General features: G+C 42.0%; 1 protein-coding gene across 3 annotated transcripts in view; it reads right to left on the reverse strand.

The window, feature by feature from the left end:
• The window catches only part of LOC111961567 (myosin-IIIb), a 52,299-nt gene that overhangs the window by 11,257 nt on the left and 15,912 nt on the right, over positions 1–25,130 (reverse strand). For all 3 annotated transcript variants that reach the window (XM_023983943.2, XM_070442025.1, XM_023983945.2), the window contains 15 exons: positions 21,213–21,315; positions 16,169–16,271; positions 15,800–15,956; positions 14,740–14,842; positions 14,324–14,449; positions 9,131–9,239; positions 8,475–8,591; positions 8,245–8,345; positions 4,255–4,341; positions 3,425–3,490; positions 3,203–3,316; positions 2,654–2,765; positions 629–672; positions 360–425; positions 69–188 (listed from right to left, as the gene is read on the reverse strand). In XM_023983943.2, coding sequence (XP_023839711.1) covers positions 69–188; positions 360–425; positions 629–672; positions 2,654–2,765; positions 3,203–3,316; positions 3,425–3,490; positions 4,255–4,341; positions 8,245–8,345; positions 8,475–8,591; positions 9,131–9,239; positions 14,324–14,449; positions 14,740–14,842; positions 15,800–15,956; positions 16,169–16,271; positions 21,213–21,315 — 1,528 coding nt within the window. The remainder of the gene's footprint in view (positions 1–68; positions 189–359; positions 426–628; positions 673–2,653; positions 2,766–3,202; positions 3,317–3,424; positions 3,491–4,254; positions 4,342–8,244; positions 8,346–8,474; positions 8,592–9,130; positions 9,240–14,323; positions 14,450–14,739; positions 14,843–15,799; positions 15,957–16,168; positions 16,272–21,212; positions 21,316–25,130) is intronic.

The following is a 25,130-nucleotide window of genomic DNA, read 5'->3' on the forward strand; positions in this document are numbered from 1 at the left end:
TCATCACCAATGTAAGATAGACATGCCTACAGTACATCTAAAATAACATATTAAATATTGGTTCTCACCTGGTCCATGACTATTTTGTTGTCCACCTGATCAGGAAGCTTGCTGCCGTTAGGTTTGATGCAGCGGACAAAGTGAGGACTGGCAACAAACATCTTCTCCATCAGCACAGCCAGAGAGTGCTGAAGGTATGACACACTAACCATTATCTGTGCATATTTATTTTACAGCAGTTCAGTCTATAGGTAGGCATATTTACAGGGGTTTTCAGTATTGTTCATACATCATTTTGAAATCTAACACTCAGAAATAAGAAATGTATAAATCCAGATGTGTAACAAAGTCCGCCTTACCTTAAACTGTGCCCCCACCGACTGTTTCCTAGTTGAGTTAAAGTTGTCATCTGCCTTTTGCATGAGCTAAAAGAAAAAATATGTTTAATAATTTAAACCCACATTCTGGCTGTGACTTTTGCACTGTAAGAAAGGTCCAAATATGACCCTGGCTGTTTGGAACCAAAAGTAATTCATTCTACAGAATCTACTGTATATCATATTCTGTTACGTTTGGTGAATTTTTTTCAAACTAGACTTCTGAATATTTTATGATCTACAGTGCCTACCTTGGCTTTGCGTGGCATCAAGGTGCCTGTTCTGGAGATTGTGGCTGAAAAGACATCAAATATGAATCATAAGTGAATATTTGATGCGAGATGCCAGACAGTGATCAATGTTTTAAACTAGAACAATTCTCAAACTGAGTCTGTGAATGCTGTGTTGAGATAAGAGTACCCATTTATTATTTTTTTAAATCCTACATCATTTTCTAAGAAGAGGTCAGGGGGTGTATTTGTCCACAAATCCACATTGGAAACAAGCCCACGTCATTGTGTGTCAGCTCTGATCCATGTTACACATCTTTACAGAACTGATTTAATAGCTACAGTTCAACATTCACGGTGTACACAGACGTAGAGTACCAGTCAAAAGACACCTACTCATTCAAGGGTTTTTATTTATTTTGACTATTTTCTACATTGTAGAATAATAGTGAAGACATAAAAACTATGAAAAAAAACACATATGGAATCGTGTCGTAACCAAAAAAAAAGTGTTAAACAAATCAAAATATATTTAATATTTGAGATTCTTCAAAGTAATCACCCTTTGCCTTGACAGCTTTGCACACATTTGGCATTCTCTCAACCAGCTTTATGAGGAATGCTTTTCCAAGAGACTTGAAGGAGTTCCCACATATGCTGAGCACTTATTGGCWGATTTTCCTTTACTCTGCAGTCCAACTCATCTCAAACCATCTCAAATTGAGTTGACATCGGGTGATTGTGGAGGCCAGGTCATCTGATGTAGCACTCCATCACTCTCCTTGTTGGTCAAATAGCCCTTACACAGCCTGGAGGTGTGTTTTGGGTCATTGTCCGGTTGAAAAAGAAAATTATAGTCCCACTAAGCGCAAACCAGATGGGATATCGCTGCAGAATGCTGTGGTAGCCATGCTGGTTAAGTGTGCCTTGAATTCTAGATAAATCACAGACAGTGTCACCAGCAAAGCACCCCCACACCATCACACTTCCTCCTCCATGCTTCACGGTGGGAACCACACATGTAGAGATCATCCGTTCACCTACTCTGCATCTCACAAAGACACAGCGTTTGGAACCAAAAATCTCAAATTTGGACTCATCAGACCAAAGGACAGATTTTCACTGGTCTAATGTCCATTGCTCATGTTTCTTGGCCCAAGCAAGTCTCTTCTTCTTACTGGTGTCCTTTAGTAGTGGTTTCTTTGCAGCAATTCGACCATGAAGGCCTGATTCATGCAGTCCCCTCTGAAAAGTTGATGTTGAGATATGTCTATTACTTGAACTCTGAAGCATTTATTTGGGATCCAATTTCTGAGGCTGGTAACTCTAAKGAACTTATCCTCTGCAGCAGAGGTAACTCTGGGTCTTCCTTTCCTGTGGCGGTCCTCATGAGAGCCAGTATCATCATAGYGCTTGATGGTTTTTGCGACTGCACTTGAAGAAACTTTCAAAGTACTTAACATTTTCTGGATTGACTGACCTTCATGTCTTAAAGTAATGATGGACTAATTTCTCTTTGCTTATTTGAGCTGTTATTGCTATACTATGGACTTGGTCTTTTACCAAATAGGGTTATCTTCTGTATACCACCCCTACCTTGTCACAATACAACTGAATGGCTCAAAAGMATTAAGAAGGAAAGAAATTCCACAAATGAACTTTTAACAAGGCACACCTGTTTGTTGAAATGCATTCCAGGTGACTACCTCATGAAGCTGGTTGAGAGAATGCCAAGAGTGTGCAAAGCTGTTATCAAGACAAATGGTGGCTACTTTGAAGAATCTCAAATATATTTTGATTTGTTTAACACTTTTTTGGTTACTACATGATTCCATGTGTGTTATTTCATAGTTGTGATGTAGAATAATAGTGAAGACGAGGTAGAAAAAAGTTCAAATAAATAAAAACCCTTGAATGAGTAAGTGTGCCCAAACCTTTGACTGGTACTGTACATRAATCAGCGATTGTGAAGTAATAAAAACATGGGTCATTTCTGGAAAAGTGCAGAGCTGTTGAATACAGAAACATTCAGATTCCCTCATGTACCTGCAAAGAGGAGACTGAGTAGGGGCGTGACACTGTTAATGAAGAGGCTTCTGATGCTGGCTGGGATGGTGTCTCTGTTCTTCTCTAGGAAGCCTAGTCCATTATACTGGACCTGGACACAGAAAGGAGAGAATTAGGTATGCTTCATAACCACACTCATAATGAGTTATAATGCAGTATAGTATAGATGCAGTTATAAACACACATAACTCCTAGTGCATTATACAAGTAACTGTCCAGTGAAAATCTCACTTTTAAGAGTTAATATTAAAATGTTAACTCATACACAAATAATGTTGTTGACTCATCCTATACTCGTATTTGTGCCCAGAGCACAAATCCTGAGAAGGATGAGCTGGCCAATCAGCGGTCTACTTGAATATTTGCATGAATATTTTTAAAGACCGATGTGCGCCCACATCATTACATTCGCAGAAAAGCTGCTTTTTAACATAATTAATTACAGATCAAATTTAATAGAAAACTGGAAACACTGGACAGTTAGATGAACTATTATTATAATAACGTAATGTATGAATGTAACCTCACCTTCCCAGCATAGTGAACCACAGTAAAGAGGGGGCTATGACTACGGACCACCTCATAGTGGGCGCTGCTTTTAAATTTACTGTTCAACTTGTCCACAAAGTCTCTGTCTGATGCCTGAGGGCACAAATATTGAAAATAAATTAGAATGAATACATATACATTAAGACAAAGATGTGGGGAAGGGTAATTTCCCAAAAAACTGTATGGAGACCAGTTAGGTACCTGGGGAAAGGCACTCTGCTCATCCAGGAGAGAAAGGATTCCAATGGGTTTAGTGAGGAACAGGTCCTGCAGGAGAGAAGCACATCAAATTAATTTGTTGTATATGAGACAAGGAAAAACACCTAAACAAATACATTCCTTTACTGTGAAAATTCATATTTGAGTTAATCTTGCCAACTGTTAACTGGATGAAACATGGTACACAACTACATGACTTTAAAACATGCCTTCTCACAGTACAAGGATAATATATTTTAGTCCTATCCTGAAAACCTTGTTCCCCGATCTTTATTGACTATGGCCCCTGCACTGTAAAATGCTCTACAAGTTGTATAGTGCTCTGTAGGCATTAAGACAGAGTGGGTACACAGAACAGGACCCGTGGATCCAGGTTGTGCATTACTCACCCTAGGCCCAATCCTAACTCGAGTTAGAATCCTTCCCACAACAACGAATGTGTCCATCTTATCCCATAGCTTACAGACTGGCTGTACTCATACCTTCAGCATTGGACAGGGACACTATTCTTAGCCAAATTAAACCAGTGGCTTCCATATAGACAGATGATGATGCCACAGGCTAAAAGCAGAAGTGCCCATTAAGCTCCTGGTATGTGACTGAACACTGCCCCGTCAGCATTACCCCTTCCTGGGGTCTCGGTCACTTTGTTCTGTTCTGTCTGGCAGACTCACACTGTGTTTAAACAACCAGTCTGTGTTATTACTGAGAGAGGTGGGAGGGAAACGGAGTGTGTAAAAGGGGGACAGAAAAAAGGTTGAGAGAGAAAAAGAGTACTAAGTGATGAGAAACGAGAGGAAATGTATTTTTACCAGGATAGGCTTGTTGTCTTTGAAGGAAATGGATTCCCACTCGATGCCCTCCTCCTTGTATTCATTCTGTTCCATCAGAAAGATGTGCTGCAGGASAACAAATACATACGAAGACGTATGAACGAAAAATAAAATTACAACAGGTATTCACACTTTCTTTCAGAAGTGCTTTGGTCACAGGAGAACATCTTCATAGGATCAAATCGKCTTTGCCTAATCATTTCATTAGAAGATGGCACATTCAATTGTGTGTGGCCTTCAGTCACAAAATTGCCATAAGAAGCCTTATGCATTTAATTACACTGAACCAAAATATAATTGCAACATGTAAAGTGTTGGTCCCATGTTTCATGAGCTGAAATAAAAACACCCAGAAATGTTCTGTACGCACAAAAAGCTATTGCTCTATTTGTTTATACCCCTGTTAGTGAGCATTTCTCACCTGACATGTGTGGCATATCAAGACGCTGATTAAACAGCATGGTCATTACTCAGGTGCACCTTATGCCCTCGACAATAAAAGGCCACTCTAAAATGTGCAGTTTGTCATACAACACAATGCCACAGATGTCAAGTTTTGAGGGAGCGTGCAATTGGCATGCTGACTGCAGGAATGTCCACCGGAGCTGTTGCCAAATCATTTTATGTTAATTTCTCTACCATAAGCCACCTCAAACGTTGTTTTAKATAATTTGGCAGTATGTCCAACCGGTCTCACAACCACATGTAACCACGCTAGTCCAGGACCTCCACATCCAGCTTCTTCACCTGCGGGATCATCTGAGACCAGCCACCCGGACAGCTGATTAAACTGAGGGTTTGCACAACCAAAGAATTTCTGCACAAACTGTCAGAAACCATCTCAGTGAAGCTCATCTGCGTGCTCATTGATCTCACCAGGGTCTTGACCTGACTGCAGTTCAGTGTCGTAACCAACTTCAGAGAGCAAATGCTTACCTTCGATGGCCACTGGCACGCTGGAGAAGTGTGCTCTTCATGGATGAATCCTGGTTTCAACTGTACCGGGCAGATGGCAGATGTGGGCGTCATGTGGGCCAGCAGTTTGCTGATGTCAACATTGTGAACAGAGCGCCCCATGGTGGTGGGGTTATGATATGGGCAGGCATAAGCTACGGACAATGAACACAATTGCATTTTATCGATGGCAATTTGAATGCACAGAGATACTGTGACGAGAACCTGAGGCCCATTGTGGTGCCATTCATCCTCCCCATGTCCACATGTCGCAAGGATCTGGTCACAATTTCTGGAAGCTGAAAATGTCCCAGGTCTTCCATGGCCCGCATACTCACCAGACATGTCACCAATTGAGCATGTTTGGGATGCTCTGGATCGACACGTATGACAGCGTGTTCCAGTTTCCGCCAATATCCATCAACTTCACACCGCCATTGAAGAGTAGTGTACAACATTCCACAGGACACAATCAACAGCCTGATCAACTCTATGCGAAGGAGATGTGTTGTGCTGCATGAGAAAAATGGTGGTCACACCAGATACTGACTGTTTTTGTGATTCATGCCCCTACCATGCCCCTATCTCTTTTCCCAGTCATGTGAAATCCATAGATTTGTTTCATTTGACTGATTTCCTTATATGAACTCTAACTCAGTAAAAAAATTGAAATTGATCCATGTGCAGTTTATATTTTTTGTTCAGTGTAAATAATGTAGTCCACTCCAATAGAATGACAGCACAAAACATTAAGAACACCTGCTCTTTCAATGACATAGACTGACCAGATGAATCCAGCTGAAAGCTATGATCCCTTGTTGATGTAACTTTTTAAATCCACTTCAAATTAGTGTAGTTGAAGGGGAGGAGGCAGGTTAAATAATGATTTTTAAGCCTTGAGACATGGATTGTGTATGTGTGCCATTCAGAGGGTGAATGGGCAAGACAAAATATTTAAGTGCCTTTGAACAGGGTATGCTGCTGGGTTTCTCGCGCACAACAGTTTCCTGTGTCTATCAAGAACGGTCCACCACCCAAAGGACATCCAGCCAACTTGACACATCTGTGGGAAGCATTGGAGTCAACATGGGCTAGCATCCCTGTGGATCGCTTGATACCTTGTAGAGTCGATGCCCGGACGAATTGAGGCTGTTCTGAGGGCAAAGGGGCGGTGCAACTCAATATTAGGAAATTGTTCTTAATGTTTTGTACACTCAGCGTATAATGCAGTGTAGTGATCCGACAATGATAAATAATCATAAGCAGATTTCTACCTCCACCCCAGCGAAGCATTCAAAAGAGTGGAATATGTGCTGCCATTYGAGAAAGCGGAACAAGAGATTAAACACAGATCCCCTATCATATAAATATTTTGTATACCAAAAAGAACAGGGGTTAAGGGAGATTTCATGGCTGGTGGTGATGAGGCCTCACGTTTCAGTCCTAAGGGAGAAAGTAAAACCGTCGCTTCCTGATCTGGTGTCATGTTGATCAATGTGCAAGTCAAGTATATCAGGAAATCTACTCAAAAAAGGTTTGTGGGCATTTGTTGGATTTTTTTCTTCTTGTGGCATTTGTATCAAATACTGTTTGTGGGACTTGTGGACAATACTTTTGAACCAATATACTCAGTGCTCACATGGTTCTGAAAAAAGGCTCAACAGGTAAATTGTGTAATATTAACTAGTAGAGCATGGTGCTCCAAACTACAGCAGCATGACTAGTAAAAATAAGCTTTAACTCTTTAACTCCAGAATCACATGCATATGTACAGTGTCTTCAGAAAGTGTGCATACCCCTTGACTTATTCCAAGATTTGTTGCGTTACAGCCTGAACTGAAAATTGATYAAATATGTTTTTTTCTCACCTATCTACACACAAAACTCAATGTTTGCAAATGTATTAAATTAAATACAGAAATAGGACATTTACATAATTATTCACACCCCTGAGTCAATACTTTGTAGAAGCAGCTTTGGCAGCAATTACAGCTGTGAATCTTTCTGGGTAAGTCTCTAAGAGCTTTCCACACCTGAATTGTGCAACACTTGCCAATTATTATTTTCAAAATTCTTCAAGCTTTGTCAAATTGGTTGTTGATCATTGCTAGACAACCATTTTCAGGTCTTGCCATAGATGTTCAAGTGGTCACTCAGGAACATTCACTGTCATTTTGGTAAGCAAACCTAGTGTACATTTGGCCTTCGGTTATTGTCCTGCTGAAAGGTGAATTAATCTCCCAGTGTCTGGTGGAAAGCAGACAACCAGCTTTTCCTCTAGGATTTTGTCTGTGTTTAGCTCCATTCCGTTTCTTTTTTAATCCTGAAAAACTTCCCAGTCCTTAATGATACCCTTAACATGATGCAGCCACCACTATGCTTGAAAATATGGAGACTGGTACTCCATATGTGTTGTGTTTTCCCCAAACATAAGGCTTTGTATGCAGAACATAAAGTACATTTCTTGGCCACTTTTTTTGTAGTTTTACTTCAGTGCCTTATTGCAAACAGAATGTATGTTTTGGAATATTTGTATTCTTTACAGGCTCACTTCTTTTAGGTTAGTATTGTGAAGTAAACACAATGTTTTTGATCCATCCTCAGTTGTCTCCCATCACAGCCATTAAATCACAAATATAATTCCACTGACATTATGGGGTATTGTGTGTAGATCAGTGACACAAAATCTACATTTTAAATTCAGGCTATAACACAACAAAATGTGGAAAAAGTCAAGGGGTTTGAATATTTTCGGGCCTAATTCATTTTTCTGAAGCCTTTCACTGAATATGCATTTATAGCCATTTCAAAAAGCAGAACCTATTGTAGACTATGTTCACAATTTTCCTGTTCCTCTACTAATACTAAATAAAGAGACAAGCTGGCCACATGTTTCTGTTAAATGTTTGGTTCTCAAGTTAATAAACCCTACAGGCTGTCCTTTTATGGGACTTAAATAGAGAAACACCCTAGATTACAGGGCTACTTCCTTGTGGCAATGATATTTACACTTACATGGTTAAAGAAGTACTGCAGCTGTTCATTGGCCAGGTTGATGCAGAGCTGCTCAAAACGGTTAACAGCAAAATTCTCAAACCCAAAGATGTCGAGGATACCTGTATTATAGAACAAGAAAATAGAACAGTCAATCTGACATCGACCATCTCTGCTTGCGATGAAGAAAACATATGAAGAGTTTAGGAATTTTATTACATTTGAAGCCTTAAGTTTCCCTTGAAACTCACCTATTTCACTGAGCTCAACGTCAAAGTCAACGTTGGGAGCCAGCAGTTCGTTAACTTTACTGACGATCCAGCCGAATACTCTCCCATAAGCCACTTTGGCGATGGAGTCCCTGGCATCTGCAGACAACATATTAATGGAGTCAAGCGCTCTTGAAAACATTAATAGCATTTCCATATTGAGCTTTTTTTCCACTCCCATTGATGCTAAAAGCTGTCTCTATTTGCACTAGTTGGTCAGCCAAACATGGGCCTTATTTAAACACTCTAGGAGGAAGTTGTGGTCAGCTTACCCTCCCTAAATCCCAGCCTTAACCATTAGGGTGAAAACTCAAAGCTGTCCAAGTACCTCAAGGACATGCCTGGTTGGCACTAGTAATAAGCGCTAAAGACACGCCACATTTATTGTACAAAACYGTATCCTGTTATGTTCATACTTGTGTTCTAGCATTGTCAGGTATGTAGCTACATAAACATTGTGTTCTCCAGTTTCATGGAAAGACCCAGTGAAAGAGGAAACCGGACCCACTATTAACCACCATGGAACAGTTAGTATCCATGGTGGTTAATAGTAACCCAGGCCCTCCTTCGTAATGGCTAAGGTGATGGTGGTAGGGAAAGTTGATCCCGGACCAGTGCTTGAGTGTTTTTCTCCTTACCYTCAGCCTGCTGCTGGTTGTGCAGCCTGCGGATGGCCTCTCCTCTCGTCACAGACAGAGTACAGGTCAGACTCCTCAGCAACTCCTCCTCCTGCACCCCAAACTGACCCTGAGAAGGCAAACACACACAAATATTAATCACACAAAAACATAGACCAAAATAGAAAGTGCACAAAGCAGACAAGTTCTATTTTACACAACAACAAAAAAACACCCAAAAATAAAATCACTGCTAGGTTCATAAATTAACACTTAAACGTTTAGACCACTGATATAAAGTGATACACTGGTATAGTGAGTGACTCACATTTCAACCAAAAGCAACCTCCATGCTAGCCCCAAGGCCCCTCTAACCCAGACGTGGCCCTACTGAACATGCAAAGCTAAGGTCATGGCAATGCTAGGCATGCAAAATTCCTGCCAGGTATCAAACAAAGGCCATCCTCAGACAGCAATACTTTCAATTAATCAATGTCAAAAAAGGGGAAACAGACCAAGTGCTGTAGATTTCACAATGCGGTACTACTTTATTACTAATTAGCCCTCAAAATGTATGGTTCAATCAAAATATACATTCGGCTCATATCTGTATACCCAGTAGTAGTCAGTGGACCAGAGTCAGCAACCCAACATTTTGGGTTTGTCTATATTAGCAACAGTTTAGCATTAGCATCACGAAAGGAGAAACAATTACAGTGATCGGACACCTGCTGCTAGCATGCTCTAATCACCCCTGCTGCTAGCTGCTAAAATCTGGATCCCTACAAATCAGCTGGGCTAGACAATCTGGAACCTCTAAAATTATCAGCCGAAATTGTTGCAACCCCTATTGCTAGCCTGTTCAATCTCTCTTCGTATCGTCTGAGATCCCCAAAGATAGGAAAGCTGCCGCGGTCATCCCCCTCTTCAAAAGGGGAGACACTCTAGACCCAAACTGTTATAGACCTATATCCATCCTGCCCTGCCTTTCTAAAATCTTCGAAAGGCAAGTTATTAAACAGATCACCGACCATTTCGAATCCCACCGTATCTTCTCCACTATGCAATCTGGTTTCCAAGCTGGTCACGGGTGCACCTCAGCCACGCTCAAGGTCCTAAACGATATCATAACCACCATCGATAAAAGACAGTACTGTGCAGCAGTCTTCATCGACCTGGCCAAGGCTTTCGACTCTGTCAATCACCACATTCTTATCGGCAGACTCAATAGCCTTGGCCTCTCAAATGACTGCCTCGCCTGGTTCCCCAACTACTTCTCAGACAGAGTTCAGTGTGTCAAATTGGAGGGCCTGTTGTCCGGACCTCTGGCAGTCGCTATGGGGGTGCCACAGGGTTCAATGCTCGGGCCGACTCTTTTCTCTGTATATATATCAATGATGTCGCTCTTGCTGCTGGTGACTCTGATCCACCTCTACGCAGACGGCATCATTCTGTATACTTCTGGCCCTTCTTTGGACCCTGTGCTAACAAACCTCCAGACGAGCTTAAATACCATACAACTCTCCTTCCGTGCCACCAACTGCTCTTAAATGCTAGTAAAACTTAATGCATGCTCTTCAACCGATCGCTGCCCGCACCCTCCCGCCCGACTAACATCACTACTCTGGACGGTTCTGAATATGCGGACAACTACAAATACCTAGGTGTCTGGTTAGACTGTAAACTCTCCTTCCAGACTCACATTAAGCATCTCCAATCCAAAATTAAATCTAGAATCAGCTTCTTATTTCGCAACAAAGCCTCCTTCACTCATGCTGCCAAACATACCCTATTAAAACGGACCATCCTACCGATCCTTGACTTCGGTGATGTCATTTACAAAATAGCCCCCAGCACTCTACTCAGCAAACTGGATGTAGTCTATCACAGTGCCATCCGTTTTGTCACCAAAGCCCCATAATACTACCCACCACTGCAACCTGTATGCTCTCGTCCAGTTCATCTATAAGTCTTTGCTAGGTAAAGCCTAGCACGCGCTACAGCAGGTATATTGCACTGGTCATCCCCAAAGCCAACACTTAATWAAAAWAAAAAAAAATTGTATTTAACTAGGCCAGTCAGTTAAGAACAAATTCTTATTTTCAATGACGGCCTAGGAACACTGGGTTAACTGCCTTGTTCAGGGGCAGAACAACAGATTCATTTTTTTCTTTTTTCTTTTCTTTACCTTGTCAGCTCGGGGATTCGATCTTGCAACCTTTCGGTTACTAGTCCAAAGCTCTAACCACTAGGCTACCTGCCGCCCCAATTCTCTGCTGCCAATGACTGGAACAAATTGCAAAAATCACTGAAGCTGGAGTCTTATATCTCCCTCTCAAAATTTAAGCATCAGCTGTCAGAGCAGCTTACCGATCACTGTACCTGTACACAGCCAATCTGTAAATATCACACCCAACTAACTCATCCCCATATTATTACTTACCCTCTTGCTCTTTGCACACCAGTGTCTCTACTTGCACACCAGTGTCTCTACTTGCACATCATCATCTGCACATCTATCACTCTAGTATTAATGCTAAATTGTAATTATTTCGCCTCTATGGCCTATTTATTGCCTACCTCCCTACATTTGCACACACTGCACATAGAAAATAAAAATATTTAAAAATATTGTGTTATTGACTGTACGTTTGTTTATGTGCCACTCTGTGTTGTTTTTGTTGCACTGCTTTGCTTTATCTTGGCCAGGTCGCAGTTGTAAATGAGAACCTGTCTCAACTGGCCTACCTGGTTAAATAAAGGTGAAATAAATCAAAATAAATCACCCCTGCTGTTAGAGCTAGAATCACCTCAACAACCAGGATTTGTGAAGTTGTTTTGCTCATATTGAAACTGGGCAAAGGGCAGCTGATCCTACGTCAGTTGGAAGTACACCTAGCATTGTGAGCAATACCTCTCCATTCAACTCCAAATATAGCACCTCGTGACCTTTAACAAGCACTGTGTCTTATCTGAGCTGGCCAGATGTCGGCTCAGCCCACCACCGCCAGCCTGCCTGCCTGGGAGGCCTGCTTATGGGGGAGTTACTGTGGAGGGGGCAATCATTCACCTGTTTAAATAGAAGGCACGCGTATGTATGCACACACACACATGCCACTATCACCTGTGGATCTGTGAATCTATGCATGTGGATCTATGCATACACAAACTAACGGACACAGTAGAACGTTTAAATATCATGCACATACACACGCAAACTAGTTGAACAGCACACCAAGACACACACACCCTTTTCGCTAAAAAGGAGAGGACTGTAGCAATTGGCTCAACAATCCCCTTGTTTATTTTACTATGAATGCTCAGGACTGACAACACTACAGTTTTTCCCCCAACCGTAGTCCTTGGACCCCTCTCTTCTGCTGTTCTGCTGTTTAAACCACTATAATGGATCAGTGAAACAGCCTAAGCTGAGAGCTCCTGTACATACGTATGTAAATATACAACTTCCTGACTGTTGCCAAGTTAAAATATCTGACTGGTGGTCTTGACTAATGGAGTTGCTGGACTAGTGGCAAATCAGTTTGTTTGTTTGGATTGGCTAGCTAGCTGACTGGCTACGCAATCATTTTAAATGACGCAACAACACAGCACCGGCTTTTTGTGCCATCTTCCCCGGTTTCTAGAAGGCTGTGGCCTGCAGTGTGAGGGTATGAGAGGTTCGCCTAGTCTTCTGCCGCTTTAACAATTGCCGAAGCTTCACCGAGCTGGTTGCTACAATTTCGTTAGTTAATGAACCAGCCTACCTACGTAGGAGGAACAGGAGACAAGGTGCCCGATGAAGAGCTCCGGACCGGACCGATCTCCCTCCATCCCGCTACCATCGGAGCTCCCGCCACGCAAGCTAGGCCTACTGCCCTTCTGAACTGCCTCAACCTTTCATCTGAAGTTGTGGAAGACCATCGTGCAATAACTACCAGAACGCTATATTTGTTTATTTTGTAAGGGACTTTGAGATGCTCATTGTAATGAAAGGCACTATATAAAATAAATATATAAACACAACATGTAAAGTGTTGGTCCCATGTTTCATGAGCTTAAATAAAAGATCCCAGAAATGTTCCATATGCACAAAAATATTTTTCTCAAATTGACCACAAATTTGTTGACATCCATTAGTGAGCATTTCTCCTATGCCAAGACAATCCATCCACCTGACAGGTGTGTCATATCAATAAGTTGATTAAACAGCATGATCACAGGTGCACCTTGTGCTAGGGACAATAAAAGGCCACTAAAATGTGCAGTTTTATCACAACACAGATGCCTCAAGTTGAGGGAGCATGCAATTGGCATGCTGACTGCAGGAATGTCCACCAGAGCTGTTGCCAGAGAATTGAATGTTAATTTCTCTACCATAAGCTGCCTCCAATGTCGTTTTTGAGAATTTGGCAGTACGTCCAAACGGCCTCACAACCACACCACGCCAGCCCAGGACCTCCACATACGGCTTCGTCTGAGGGGGTGCTTCGAAGTATTTCTGTCTGTAATAAAGACCTTTTGTTGGGAAAAACTCATTCTGATTGGCTGGGCCTAGCTCCCAAGTGGCCCACCCATGGCTGCACCCCTGCCCAGTCATGTGAAATCCATAGATTAGGGTCTAATTTATTTATTTCAATTGACGGATTTCCTTCTATGAACTGTAACTTATTAAAATCTATTATTATTAGTCCAACAGATGGACACTTCTACTGTTGGAACTGTTCTTGAAGTCTCTCTTTTGTTATGTCAATGTCAGGGATGAAACAATTATGGAGGAAAACAAGCTAAATGTTAATTGCCTATCTGGAAAACACCCACAGGTTAATAAGGAAATTGTAAATGTTAACAGACGTTGCTTCTGTAATTACTGTAGATAAAGAGAACCATTAACAAACAAGGACAAAGGTGAATAAATTGATACAAAGGACAAAGGTGAATTTTCCATAAACATAAAAAAGAGATCATAGTCAAGTTGGTAATAATTGAGACAGTATCTAAACCATGGCTCTCCAACCCTGTTCGTGGAGAGCTACCGTCTGTAGGTTATCTAGCAATTAGCTGGTTGGTAAGCTGAATCAGGTTATAGCAACTGGAGCGAAAACCTACAGGAGGGTAGCTCTCCAGGAAAGTTGGAAAGCCCTGATCTAAACCATTTTGTAAAGTAAAATAAGACGGGATGAAAGAAAAGGAGAGGAGGCTGTAGAGTAGACTCACGGCTGTGGCTTTGAGCCAGCCCATGGACTTGTCGGTGACCCTGAGAGCGTCGGTCTCTGTGGGCTCAAACATGATGTTTCCCAGAGAAAGGATCCCTGCTAGAATAGTCATCATGTCTACCTTCTCCTGATGACACAACATATACAGTATATATATATATCAGTCCATCTGTCAGTCAATCAATCAATCATCAAATCAATTGGTCAATTATCTTTTGGTTAATCAGCTTATTCATCAACCCATTCGTTTATCAGTCAATCAACCAATTAGTCGAACATTAAAGTACATTCAGATGTTCTACTCATGGAGAAAATGTGAAATCCCAGCCCATGGCAATACGGACAATATGAGTTTGCTTTTATGACTGATATACTGTAAGAGGATGAGAAAGACAGTTTTCCAATGAGAGGTCTTACCTGTTCCTCAAATCCCACCATGTCCATGGCGTTACACACCTCACTGTACTTCTCCCCCCATTTCCTTACTATGTCCTCTGAGCCGTACCGCCCATTCAGATACCTGACAGACACAGCCACAGAAACACATTTATACAGATCTGATGGGTAAGCACAGATAACTACACACACACACATAGGCTTCATATGAAGGAATGAGGGCAAATACATTATGCATATCTGATAGACAAACAMTTTGAGGCTTCTACATTGGTGCACTGTATTGTAAAGGTTGTACAACATAGTAGGGCACAACACCACATTGTTTGAATACCTAGCATTTCACTCCAGGCCTGTTCAACTGTCAAGAAGAAGTGAAATACAAGTAGCATATACATACTGTACAACACTGAGAACTATGTGGTCGCTACTTGTATAAGCCATGAGAACCAAAAAAGACAGTAATATTAGACATAGATAGCAGAGTTTCAAAACAAACACCTTGGTTTATGCCAGGAAAAATAATGAATTACTTAGACACACTTAGGTACAGCTTGAAACTGTGATAAGAAAGTGACAAGATGAAAATACGGCATATTGTATCATATTATATGGGTTATTACAGGAAGATAGTCAGCTTAATCAGCTTGGGCTCCCGAGTGGCACAGCGGTCTAAGGCACTGCATCTCAGTGCTAGAGGCGTCACTACAGACCCTGGTTCGATTCCAGGCTGTATCACAACCGGCCGCGATTAGGAGTCCCATAGGGCAGCGCACAATTGGCCCAGCCTTGTCTGGGTTAGTGTCTGGCCCGGCTAGGCCGTCATTGTAAATAAGAATGTGTTCTTAACTGACTTGTCTAGCTAAATAAAGCTTGAATAAAAAAAATTAAGTCAGTATCTCACCCTGCTGACAACATTACAGTAAGATGACATCATGGCTATTAGTGATTATAGAGAGTGTGTGAACTATGACACCTTGATGACAGTGTGGTATTTTTTAACTGATTCCCAGACCACACCCACTGTATTGCTACCTGTTGAGGAAACGTTGCAGAGTGATGACATCACAGTCGGACCCACCTGTACTGCGTGGGGTCCAGGAGTCCATACATGTCTTTGTCGTCCGGGGAGATGCCCGCCAGCATGCAGTAGAAGATATGGAAGTTCCTCTCGCCCTCATCCTGGTGGACYACACGAGACTTCTCCAGGAGGTACTCGTTGATCTTAGCTCCTTTGACTGTTAGATCACAGCACCATACACATACAGGTTCAGTGTTACAACACATTATACGCTAAAATAAGTCGTGCTGCATCTAAATGTCTTTGTCGTATCAATGTAATCATCACGTAATTCACAGGAAATTATTTTAAGTGTATAAATAAACTAATTTTAACATAAGCACACACCAATAGATGATTAAAAAACGTCACACACATACACACACACACCTGAGGAGTTGTGGAAGCGCAGCTGAATRTACTTCCCGAAGCGACTGCTGTTGTCATTCATCACAGTCTGGGCATTGCCAAAGGCCTCCAGCAGAGGATTCACCTAGAAACACCATACAGTACAAGATTAGTACAGCTCCAGAACTTACATGATAGTGATCCTAAATGGGGCCAGGAGTTTGTCGTGACCAAGCCCTAATCATAAAGACATAAATAGATTCTTGACATCCATTTGCAACCTTCCATGAGGCACCAACAGTACTAGAGTAATTCACTATCCGTGTGCCTGACGACATTACATCAGAGGAGAACATTGGCCAGCATCTGAGGCTAGGCATCAAAACACACTGAGGGTTTATTATCTGATACACAGGGGAGAATTAAAACATTGTAGTCTGGATGCAATACAATATGAAATTCATGACCAGTGTCTCTTGTTTCTTTACTGGAAACAACCTTTAAGGTAAAGGCTGTGTTAATATGAAACCACAATACCAGAGCAGCAACATCAAGAGTTCACCACTTTGCATGGAGGAAATGAATACCCAAGACAAAGGTCATTGGATTAATTAGGAAATTAATTATATCTGACACCTCAGGAGAATAGAGGAAGTGGAAGTTGAAAGTAGAAGACAATACATGCTCTTATTCAGGGACAAACAGCAGGCTCATTGTAGCTGTAAAAAATAAATAAATTGACATCTCCTTTTACTCGATATTACAGGTCATGTCAGTGTTTTGAAATCTAACAGGCCATTGGAATTGATGAGGTGGTGAGGACTTAGCCTGTGTGCAAAAGTTAACAGTAAGCCTGTGTGCAAAAGTTAACAGTAACATTTGCAAACATACAGAAGAATGCAGTAAGAGCACTAGACTTGTTTTTTCGACAATATTGTAAAACAAATTATAATGCAACCAATGTCCTAGCTGGCTGTCCCCACACTGAGAGGATCGCATGCTGAGATATGAGTTGTTTTTTCAACCCAGTGGCAAATCAATGACACAGGACATCCTCTCAACATACAGTATATCACCCTTATAACTTCACTTCTAAATGCTCACTTCCTCCATCCCTTCAATTACACGGCCAACTGTTGAGAACAGTCAGAGTGTAGAAACTCTACTATATTTGGATCAGTCAAGTGAGATTGTAAATAACATTTACTTGTTCCAGGCAGCACCTTTATAAAACAGAATTGTATGAACAGTGTGTTATGAAAAATAGTTTGTATCATTTGCATTATGCATGTTTATTTGGACTCGGTGACCCTAAATTAGTCTCAAACTCATCAGAAGAACGCAAGAGAACAGCAGGAGGAAATGGAAGATGTAAAAGTCTGGAAAAGATGTTGTTTTGACTGCTGGAACTCTCTGTGCTCCCTCTACGGCGCTTCCAATTCTCCCTGCTCTGCTCAGCAGACACACACAATTGTGTGGCATAGAGAAAGTAGTGACTTTGAACATGTGGCCATGTCTGGCAAAGCATATTTCCATTCTTACTGTATGTTGTCTAGTATTGGTCAGTTAAACTACATTTTCCACTCTTCCAAAAAGGTGTAGAATAGTAGAGAGAACATGCATCTGTAACACTTTTGTGTAAGATAATAAGTAATGAATGTACATGGACCTAGTACTACAGAATACTGACTTAAGAAATACTGATATTTCTGATAAGATAATCAACTCCATATCTACTCTAATCACATCAATACTGTATGTACCCTTGAATAACATTAGTGTAATATAAAGTTGTCAAACACAGGCTTTCTCTGAACCCTTTCTCTAAACCCAAGCTCATAGCTCAGAGCCAGCCAATCACTCCCACCAAGTCCCAGAGATACAATTCCCTAGAAAGGCTGGCAGAATTTCCCACACTTCCAAGAATTTTCCTCAAGACCATCAGTCTCATCCCATCTCCTCTCGTCTCCCACAGAGAGCTTCTCGAGCGTGAGAGAGGAGAGACCAAAGAAAGACATCGGTCACGTCTGTTTGTTTACCATTATACTCATCACAGTCGGGACGCCATGAGGATGTAACACAAGGGGGAGAAAAGTAATGATATTTCATTTGTGTTTCCAAAATGGTGGGAAGGAAGTTTCTCTTGTGTTGGTTGTGGCAGAAAACCAGAAACATGGTTTCATCACCAGAAACATGACTAATTAGTGAAAAAAATATCAGAATTGGGCAGCCTGTGTGAACGTAGCCTTAGGGCCAACTGAACTTGCCGAGTCTTGCCTGCGGCAAACAATAGGCAACCGGAGACTAGTGCCTACGAGAGGTGTGCAATGAACTGAGGTCTATGCTAATTGGTTAATTTCCCAAGTGTGGGTCTCTGCATAGTGCATGGTGTGCTCGGTTTGTTGGAACAGAAGGGTGAACACTGGGACTCGGGTAATCTAACCTGTTCAAGATTATTATACCCTCTAGAACACACACACACACACACACGTCTTTATCACTGCTACATCCTCTGACTAAACAGTGGGCAGGCCTATGATAATACAACAATCAAGGCAATTTATATATTTTTTAATGCAAACATTACATGTCATTGTTTCTCTCCTATAAAAGCCACGTCAACCTGAAGGTGGGACCGTAAAAGAACAAAGTAGGACAATAAATGGCCCGTTTCCCACTGAATGACTTACAAAAATGGCTGACTCACAGACGTTGGAATGAGTGTTATGAGCAGGTCACGAGTCCCCGGCCAACCCTATATTTAACTGCACACAGAGATGAGCATCAAGGTGGTGATGTCATCAAGGTGTGATCACACATTCTTCATGTGCCAGTGCTACGGTTGCTGTATACAAGTTGACAAACTGGATCAGTGTTTGGGGCAACCTCATCCAACACCCATTCAGCTATGCTTGAGGCAAAAAGAAGAATGTTCCATTCCATGTTCATTTATTCAATTGAGGTATGAGAGCAAGCCTGAGGTGTGGTAGAAGGGTTGTGTCGAAATCAGTCTGCTCTGTTATCTGCAGCACCCAACCCAATTGTTATTGCTGTTATTTGTCTGATATACACTGAGCATACAAAACATTAACATGACAAATCAAATGGTATTAGTCACATGCGACGAATACAACAGGTGTAGACCTTACAGTGAAATTATTACTTACAAGCCCCTAACCAATAATGCAGTTTAAAAAAATATATGGATAATTAATACAAGTAACAAGTAATTAAAGAGCAGCAGTAAAATAACAATAGCGAGACTATATACACAGGGGGGTACTGAGGTAATATGTGGGTAGAGTTAAAGTAACCACGCATAGATGATAACAGAGCGTAGCAGCGGCTTAAGGGGGGGGGGGGGGGGGACTGGGTAGCCATTTGATTAGGTGTTCAGGAGTCTTATGACTTGGGGGCAGAAGTTGTTTAGAAGCCTCTTGGACCTACACTTGGCGCTCTGGTACCGCTTGCCGTGTGGTAACAGAGAGAACAGTCTATCAACTAGGGTGGCTGGAGTCTTTGACAATTTTTAGGGCCTTCCTCTGACACCACCTGGTATAGAGGTGCTGGATGGCTGGGAGCTTGGCCCCAGTGATGTACTGAGCTGTAGTGCTCAGATGTAGTGCCTGTAGTGCCTTGCAGTCAGAGGCCGAGCACTTGCCATACCAGGCAGTGATGCAACCAGTCAGGATGCTCTCGATGGTGCAGCTGTAGAACCTTTTGAGGATCTGAGGATCCATGCCAAATGTTTTCAGTCTCCTGAGGGGGAATAGGTTTTGTCGTGCCCTCTTCACGACTGTCTTGGTGTGCTTGGACCATGTTAGTTTGTTGGTGATGTGGACACTAAGGAACTTGAAGCTCTCAACCTGCTCCACTGCAGCCCCGTTGATGAGAATGGGGGCGTGCTCGGTCCTCCTTTTCCTGTAGTCCACAATCATCTCCTTTGCCTTGATCATGTTGAGGGAGAGGTTGTTGTCCTGGCACCACACGGCCAGGTCTCAGACCTCCTCCCTATAGGCTGTCTCATCGTTGTCGGTGATCAGGCCTACCACTGTTGTGTCATCGGCAAACTTAATGATGGTGTGTTGGAGTCGTGCAGTCATGAGTGAACAGGGAGTACAGGAGGGGGCTGAGCACGCACCCCTGAGGGGCCCCTGTGTTGAGGATAAGCATGGCGGATGTGTTGCTACCTACCCTTACTACCTGGGGGCGGCCCGTCAGGAAGTCCATGATCCAGTTGCAGAGGGAGGTGTTTAGTCACAGGATCCTTAGCTTATTGATGAGCTTTGAGGGCACTATGGTGTTGAACGCTGAGCTGTAGTCAATGAATAGCATGCTCACATAGGTGTTCCTTTTGTCCAGGTGGGAAAGGGCAGTGTGGAGTGCTTGCATCATCTGTGCATCGGTTGGGTCGGTATGCAAATTGGAATGGGTCTAGGGTTTCTGGGATAATGGTRTTAATGTGAGCCATGACCAGCTTTTCAGACGTGAGTGCTACCGGTCGGTAGTCATTTAGGCAGGTTATCTTAGTGTTCTTGGGCACAGGCATAGAATGATCAGGTGAATCCAGGTAAAAGCTATGATCCCTTATTGAAGTCACTTGCTAAATCCACTTTAAATCAGTGTAGATGAAGGGGAGGAGACAGGTTAAAAAGCCTTGAGACAATTGAGACATGGATTGTGTAAGTGTGCCATTCAGAGTGAATGGGCAAGACAAAATATTTAAGTGCCATTGAACAGGGTATGATAGTAGGTGCCAGGCGCAACGGTTTGTGTCAAGAACTGCAACGCTGCTGGGTGTTTCACGCTAAATAGTTTCCCGTGTGTATCAAGGGTCCACCACCAAAAGGACATCCAGCCAACTTGACACAACTGTGGGAAGCATTGAAGACAACATGGGCCAGCATCCCTGGCTCAATATTAGGAAGTTGTTCCTAATGTTTGCTATACTCAGTGTAAGTGAGCATTATTATAGATATAATAGAGCTCTATCTTACTGGCAATATATGTTGCTCCGTGTTAGCATTAGATAAGAGAATTATACATTTCTTTCTTGACATATATTGGGGTAGGTATGAGGTCTTACCTGTAATATCTGTTGCTCCAGCTGAGAGTTGGCTCTGCACAGCTCCATGATCTGTCTGAGCAGCAGCTTGGTGCTCTCCGTCTTTCCTGCTCCACTCTCCCCACTACGGTCACAGTAAAAGAGTCCATTATAAATAACTGGCAGTGTATCATTTGAGTTATGTAATACGGCTGTAGTATGACATTGAATATAGACATTATCAATTTCTCAAATGTAAAGGGAGAAAAAGCAGTGTATTGCCATCATACACAGACTACCAAGATACAGTGCGCTCCACTAATATTGACATGCTTGGTAATGAGCACAACGGGCTGTGATCTAAATTGTTTATCCTCTTGGTCTTTCATTCAAAATATTCAAAAATATAACCTTTATTAAAAGTAAAATAATGTTTTAAAAAAGTTATCATAAAACAAATATTTTTCGCAAATATATGTGTACCACAACTATTGGCACCCCTTCATTCAATACTTTGTGCAACCTCCCTTTGCCAAGATAACATCTCTGAGCCTTCTCCTATAATGAGTAATGAGGTCGGAGAACACATGGCAAGGGATCTGAGACCATTCCTCCATACAGAATCTCTCCCGATCCTTCAAATTCTGAGATTTCCCATTTGTGGACTCTCCTCTTCAGCTCATCCCACAGGTTTTCTATGGGGTTTAGGTCAGGGGACTGAGATGGCCATGGCAAAACCTTGGTTCTGTGGTCAGTGAACAATTTGTGTGTTGATTTGAGGTGTGCTTTGGATTATTGTCCTGCTGGAAGATCCAACCACGGCCCAGTTTAAGCTTTTTAGCAGAGGCAGTCAGGTTTTGATTTAATATCTGCTGGTACTTGATAGAGTCCATGATACCATGTATCCTAACAAGTTGTCCAGGTCCTTTGGAAGAAAAACAGGCCCACAACAACAAAGATCCACCACCATACTTCACAGTGAGGATGTGGTCATTTTCTGCATGGATATATTTTTGTCTACGCCAAACCCACCTCTGGTGTTTGTTTCCAAAAAGCTCTATTTTGGCCTCATCTGACCATAGAACCCGGTCCCATTGAAAGTTCCAGTAACGTTTGGCAAACTGTAGGCGCTTGAGTTTGTTGTTTGATGACAGCAAAGGCTTTTTTTATGGCAACCCTCCCAAACAACTTGTGGTTATGTAGGCGTCGTCTAATCGTAGTTTTGGAGACTTTCTGACCCCAAGACCCAACTAACGTCTGCAATTCTCCAGCTGTTTTTTGGCCAATCTAACCATCCTCTTCACTGTGCGTGGGGTCAATATAGACACACGTCCTCTTCCTGGCCAATTGTTAACATCTTCAGTTGCTTTAAACTTCTTAATTATTGCCCCGATAGTGGAAATGGGTATATTCAACCATTGAGCCATTTTCTTATAGCCATTTCCTGATTTGTGCAGCTCAACAACCTTTGTCGCACATCATTACTGTATTCTCGGGTCTTTCCCATACTGATGGATGACTATGGGAACTTGGCCTGTCGCACCTCATATTTATACCCCAGTGAAACAAGAAGTCATGGCTTACCACTTAAGTGTTTTCCTAATCACTCAGGTGAACATAAAATATGAATGGGAATATACTTCAGTTAGATTTTACTCATTAGAATTTGTAGGGGTGCCAATAATTGTGGCACACAAAAACTTTTCACATTTATTTTAATCATTACACTCCAATTAAAGGTTAGATTTTTGTGAAAATTTTGAATGAAAGACCAAGAGGACAAACAGCAAAGATTTTTTTTTTCACAGCCCGTTTTGCTCATATTTACCAAGTGTGCCAATATTAGTGGAGGGCACTGTATACCTTTTTAACACTGACTGTAAGATTACATTTGGCACAGATAACACAATATCACTACAATATCAGCTCAGAACGTCATCCTACATTTTCAGGTTTCTAGTGAGCAAGAATTAGAAAGAAATTTGGCAGCCAAATTGCAGGAGCTTGATATGTCTCTACCAAATTGATAAGCTGTACAAATGAGTAGTACTTGAAAACCAGTGCAGGGTTTTGCATGAGCAATAGGACTTGCAAATGTGCATGTGCTGCTGATCTTCACTGGATGTAGTCTACACTCTGTTGATGCCACCATGCTGCTTCCTGCCAAGGGGAGAACGCCAAGCATGGCCTAGGGCTTTTGTGATAAGCTCCGATTGCAAATGGCATTTTACTAATAGATGTTTTTAAGCCTTTTTTCATTTAAAAGCTGGGCATGTTTCCATGACATCATCGCTGGTTGTTTTTCCAGTATAGCCTCAGTCTTGACTTTCTGCATGATGTTTGCTTCAGAACTCTCTACATTCCCCAACTGCAAGCCCAAGAACTACATTCATAGTTCAAAATCCTGGGAGAACTGATAATGCCTGGCTGTTGAATGAATTTCTTCCTTAGCCCCATTTAGAGTCTAGACTCCTTGCAACTCTTTAGCATGTTTATTGGCCTCCAATGAAGCGAGATAAACACCCATGTTATAAAATAGATATATTACCTATGAGACATGCATTCCCTTTGACCCGGTCTCATTGTTAAAAATAGAGGTGTTATTTACATGCTAATGTGTGGGTATACCTACGCATTTAGTTGGGTGTTCTCTCCCTATCATTGTATAAGTCATGGTACAGTCAGTTGTCAATCACATTCTTTCCCTGTTACTGCAAGCAACTATTGGCCTCATTCAGCCCCTCCCACCCTGACTGGCTGACCGGCTCATTCATCAGTGACAGCGCTGTAACACGGGACGACTGGTCCCATTCAACCACTGCGGAGGCTGCTGGTAGGCATGTGCTTGAAAAAACAAACGGACAAATACTATACAACCAACAACCGTACACAAGTCCTTCCAATCTTGCATTCATGTATTTATATAAGCACCAGATGGATCCACAAGCTTCCATGGATGTGAAACAGAGCAACATCTCACTTTTATTGTAGGTTCTATATGGTTTCAACAAAATCTTATCCATCAACCTGTCACGCTCAACAGTTTCCCGTGTGTATCAAGAATGGTCCACCACCCAACGGACATCCAGCCAACTTGACACAACTGTGGGAAGCATTGGCGTCAACATGGGCCAGCCTCCTTGTGGAATGCTTGACACCTTGCAGAGTCCTTGCCCCGACAAATTGAGGCTGTACTGACAGCAAAAGAGGGTGCAACTCAATATTAGAAAGGTGTTCCTAATGTTATGTACACTCAGTGTACATCCTGTAGATGTCAGCAATACCAGTTCTGCAATTTCAAGCACATTTTATCTTAGAGAAAAGGGATAAGACGTGGCTTTTGACAAACGTTAAAGATGAAACATTAACATGAAGGTTGCATATGTTTCACTTTCATGGAAATGACTAAGTGTTTGAAATTACAGTATTAAAATCCCTACACCTACATTTAAAAAACAGGGAGACGCTGTAGCCTGCAGCAGTGGAGACCAAACATCCGCAAAGTACACTACAAAATATCCTCCACTAGAATGATTGACAGGACTACATTACAGTTAAACTCCTAAACTTCTGCTAAACACATTGAGGAGAACCTCCCTCATGTAAACCAAGTTTACTGTAGGTTTATGCCGGGGCAGACTCAGTGTAAATTAATTCCTTAGGGAGCAATCCATATTACTTGTAGTGGAAACCTCTGTAGCTTGATACCGAAGGCTGCAGTGATCTGACCATGCTCCATTGATACAGTGGTATTGTAAATATGGATCCCAAATCTGCTCAAAAATCTTTTCCATGAGATTGTTTTGTGATAACTACAGAAATCTAGGATACCACATTGGACTCCTGAGGAGAGGGGGTTATGAGAAAAACTCAGAGGGGATTTGCAGGGAGAGAAAGAGAGAAAAAGAAAAGGAGAGTGATATGAAAGATGGCGCCAGAAAGGATGGCTGCCGTTTGATT

The sequence above is a fragment of the Salvelinus sp. IW2-2015 genome, linkage group LG4q.1:29, assembly GCF_002910315.2.
Source record: "Salvelinus sp. IW2-2015 linkage group LG4q.1:29, ASM291031v2, whole genome shotgun sequence".
Taxonomy (NCBI): domain Eukaryota; kingdom Metazoa; phylum Chordata; class Actinopteri; order Salmoniformes; family Salmonidae; genus Salvelinus; species Salvelinus sp. IW2-2015.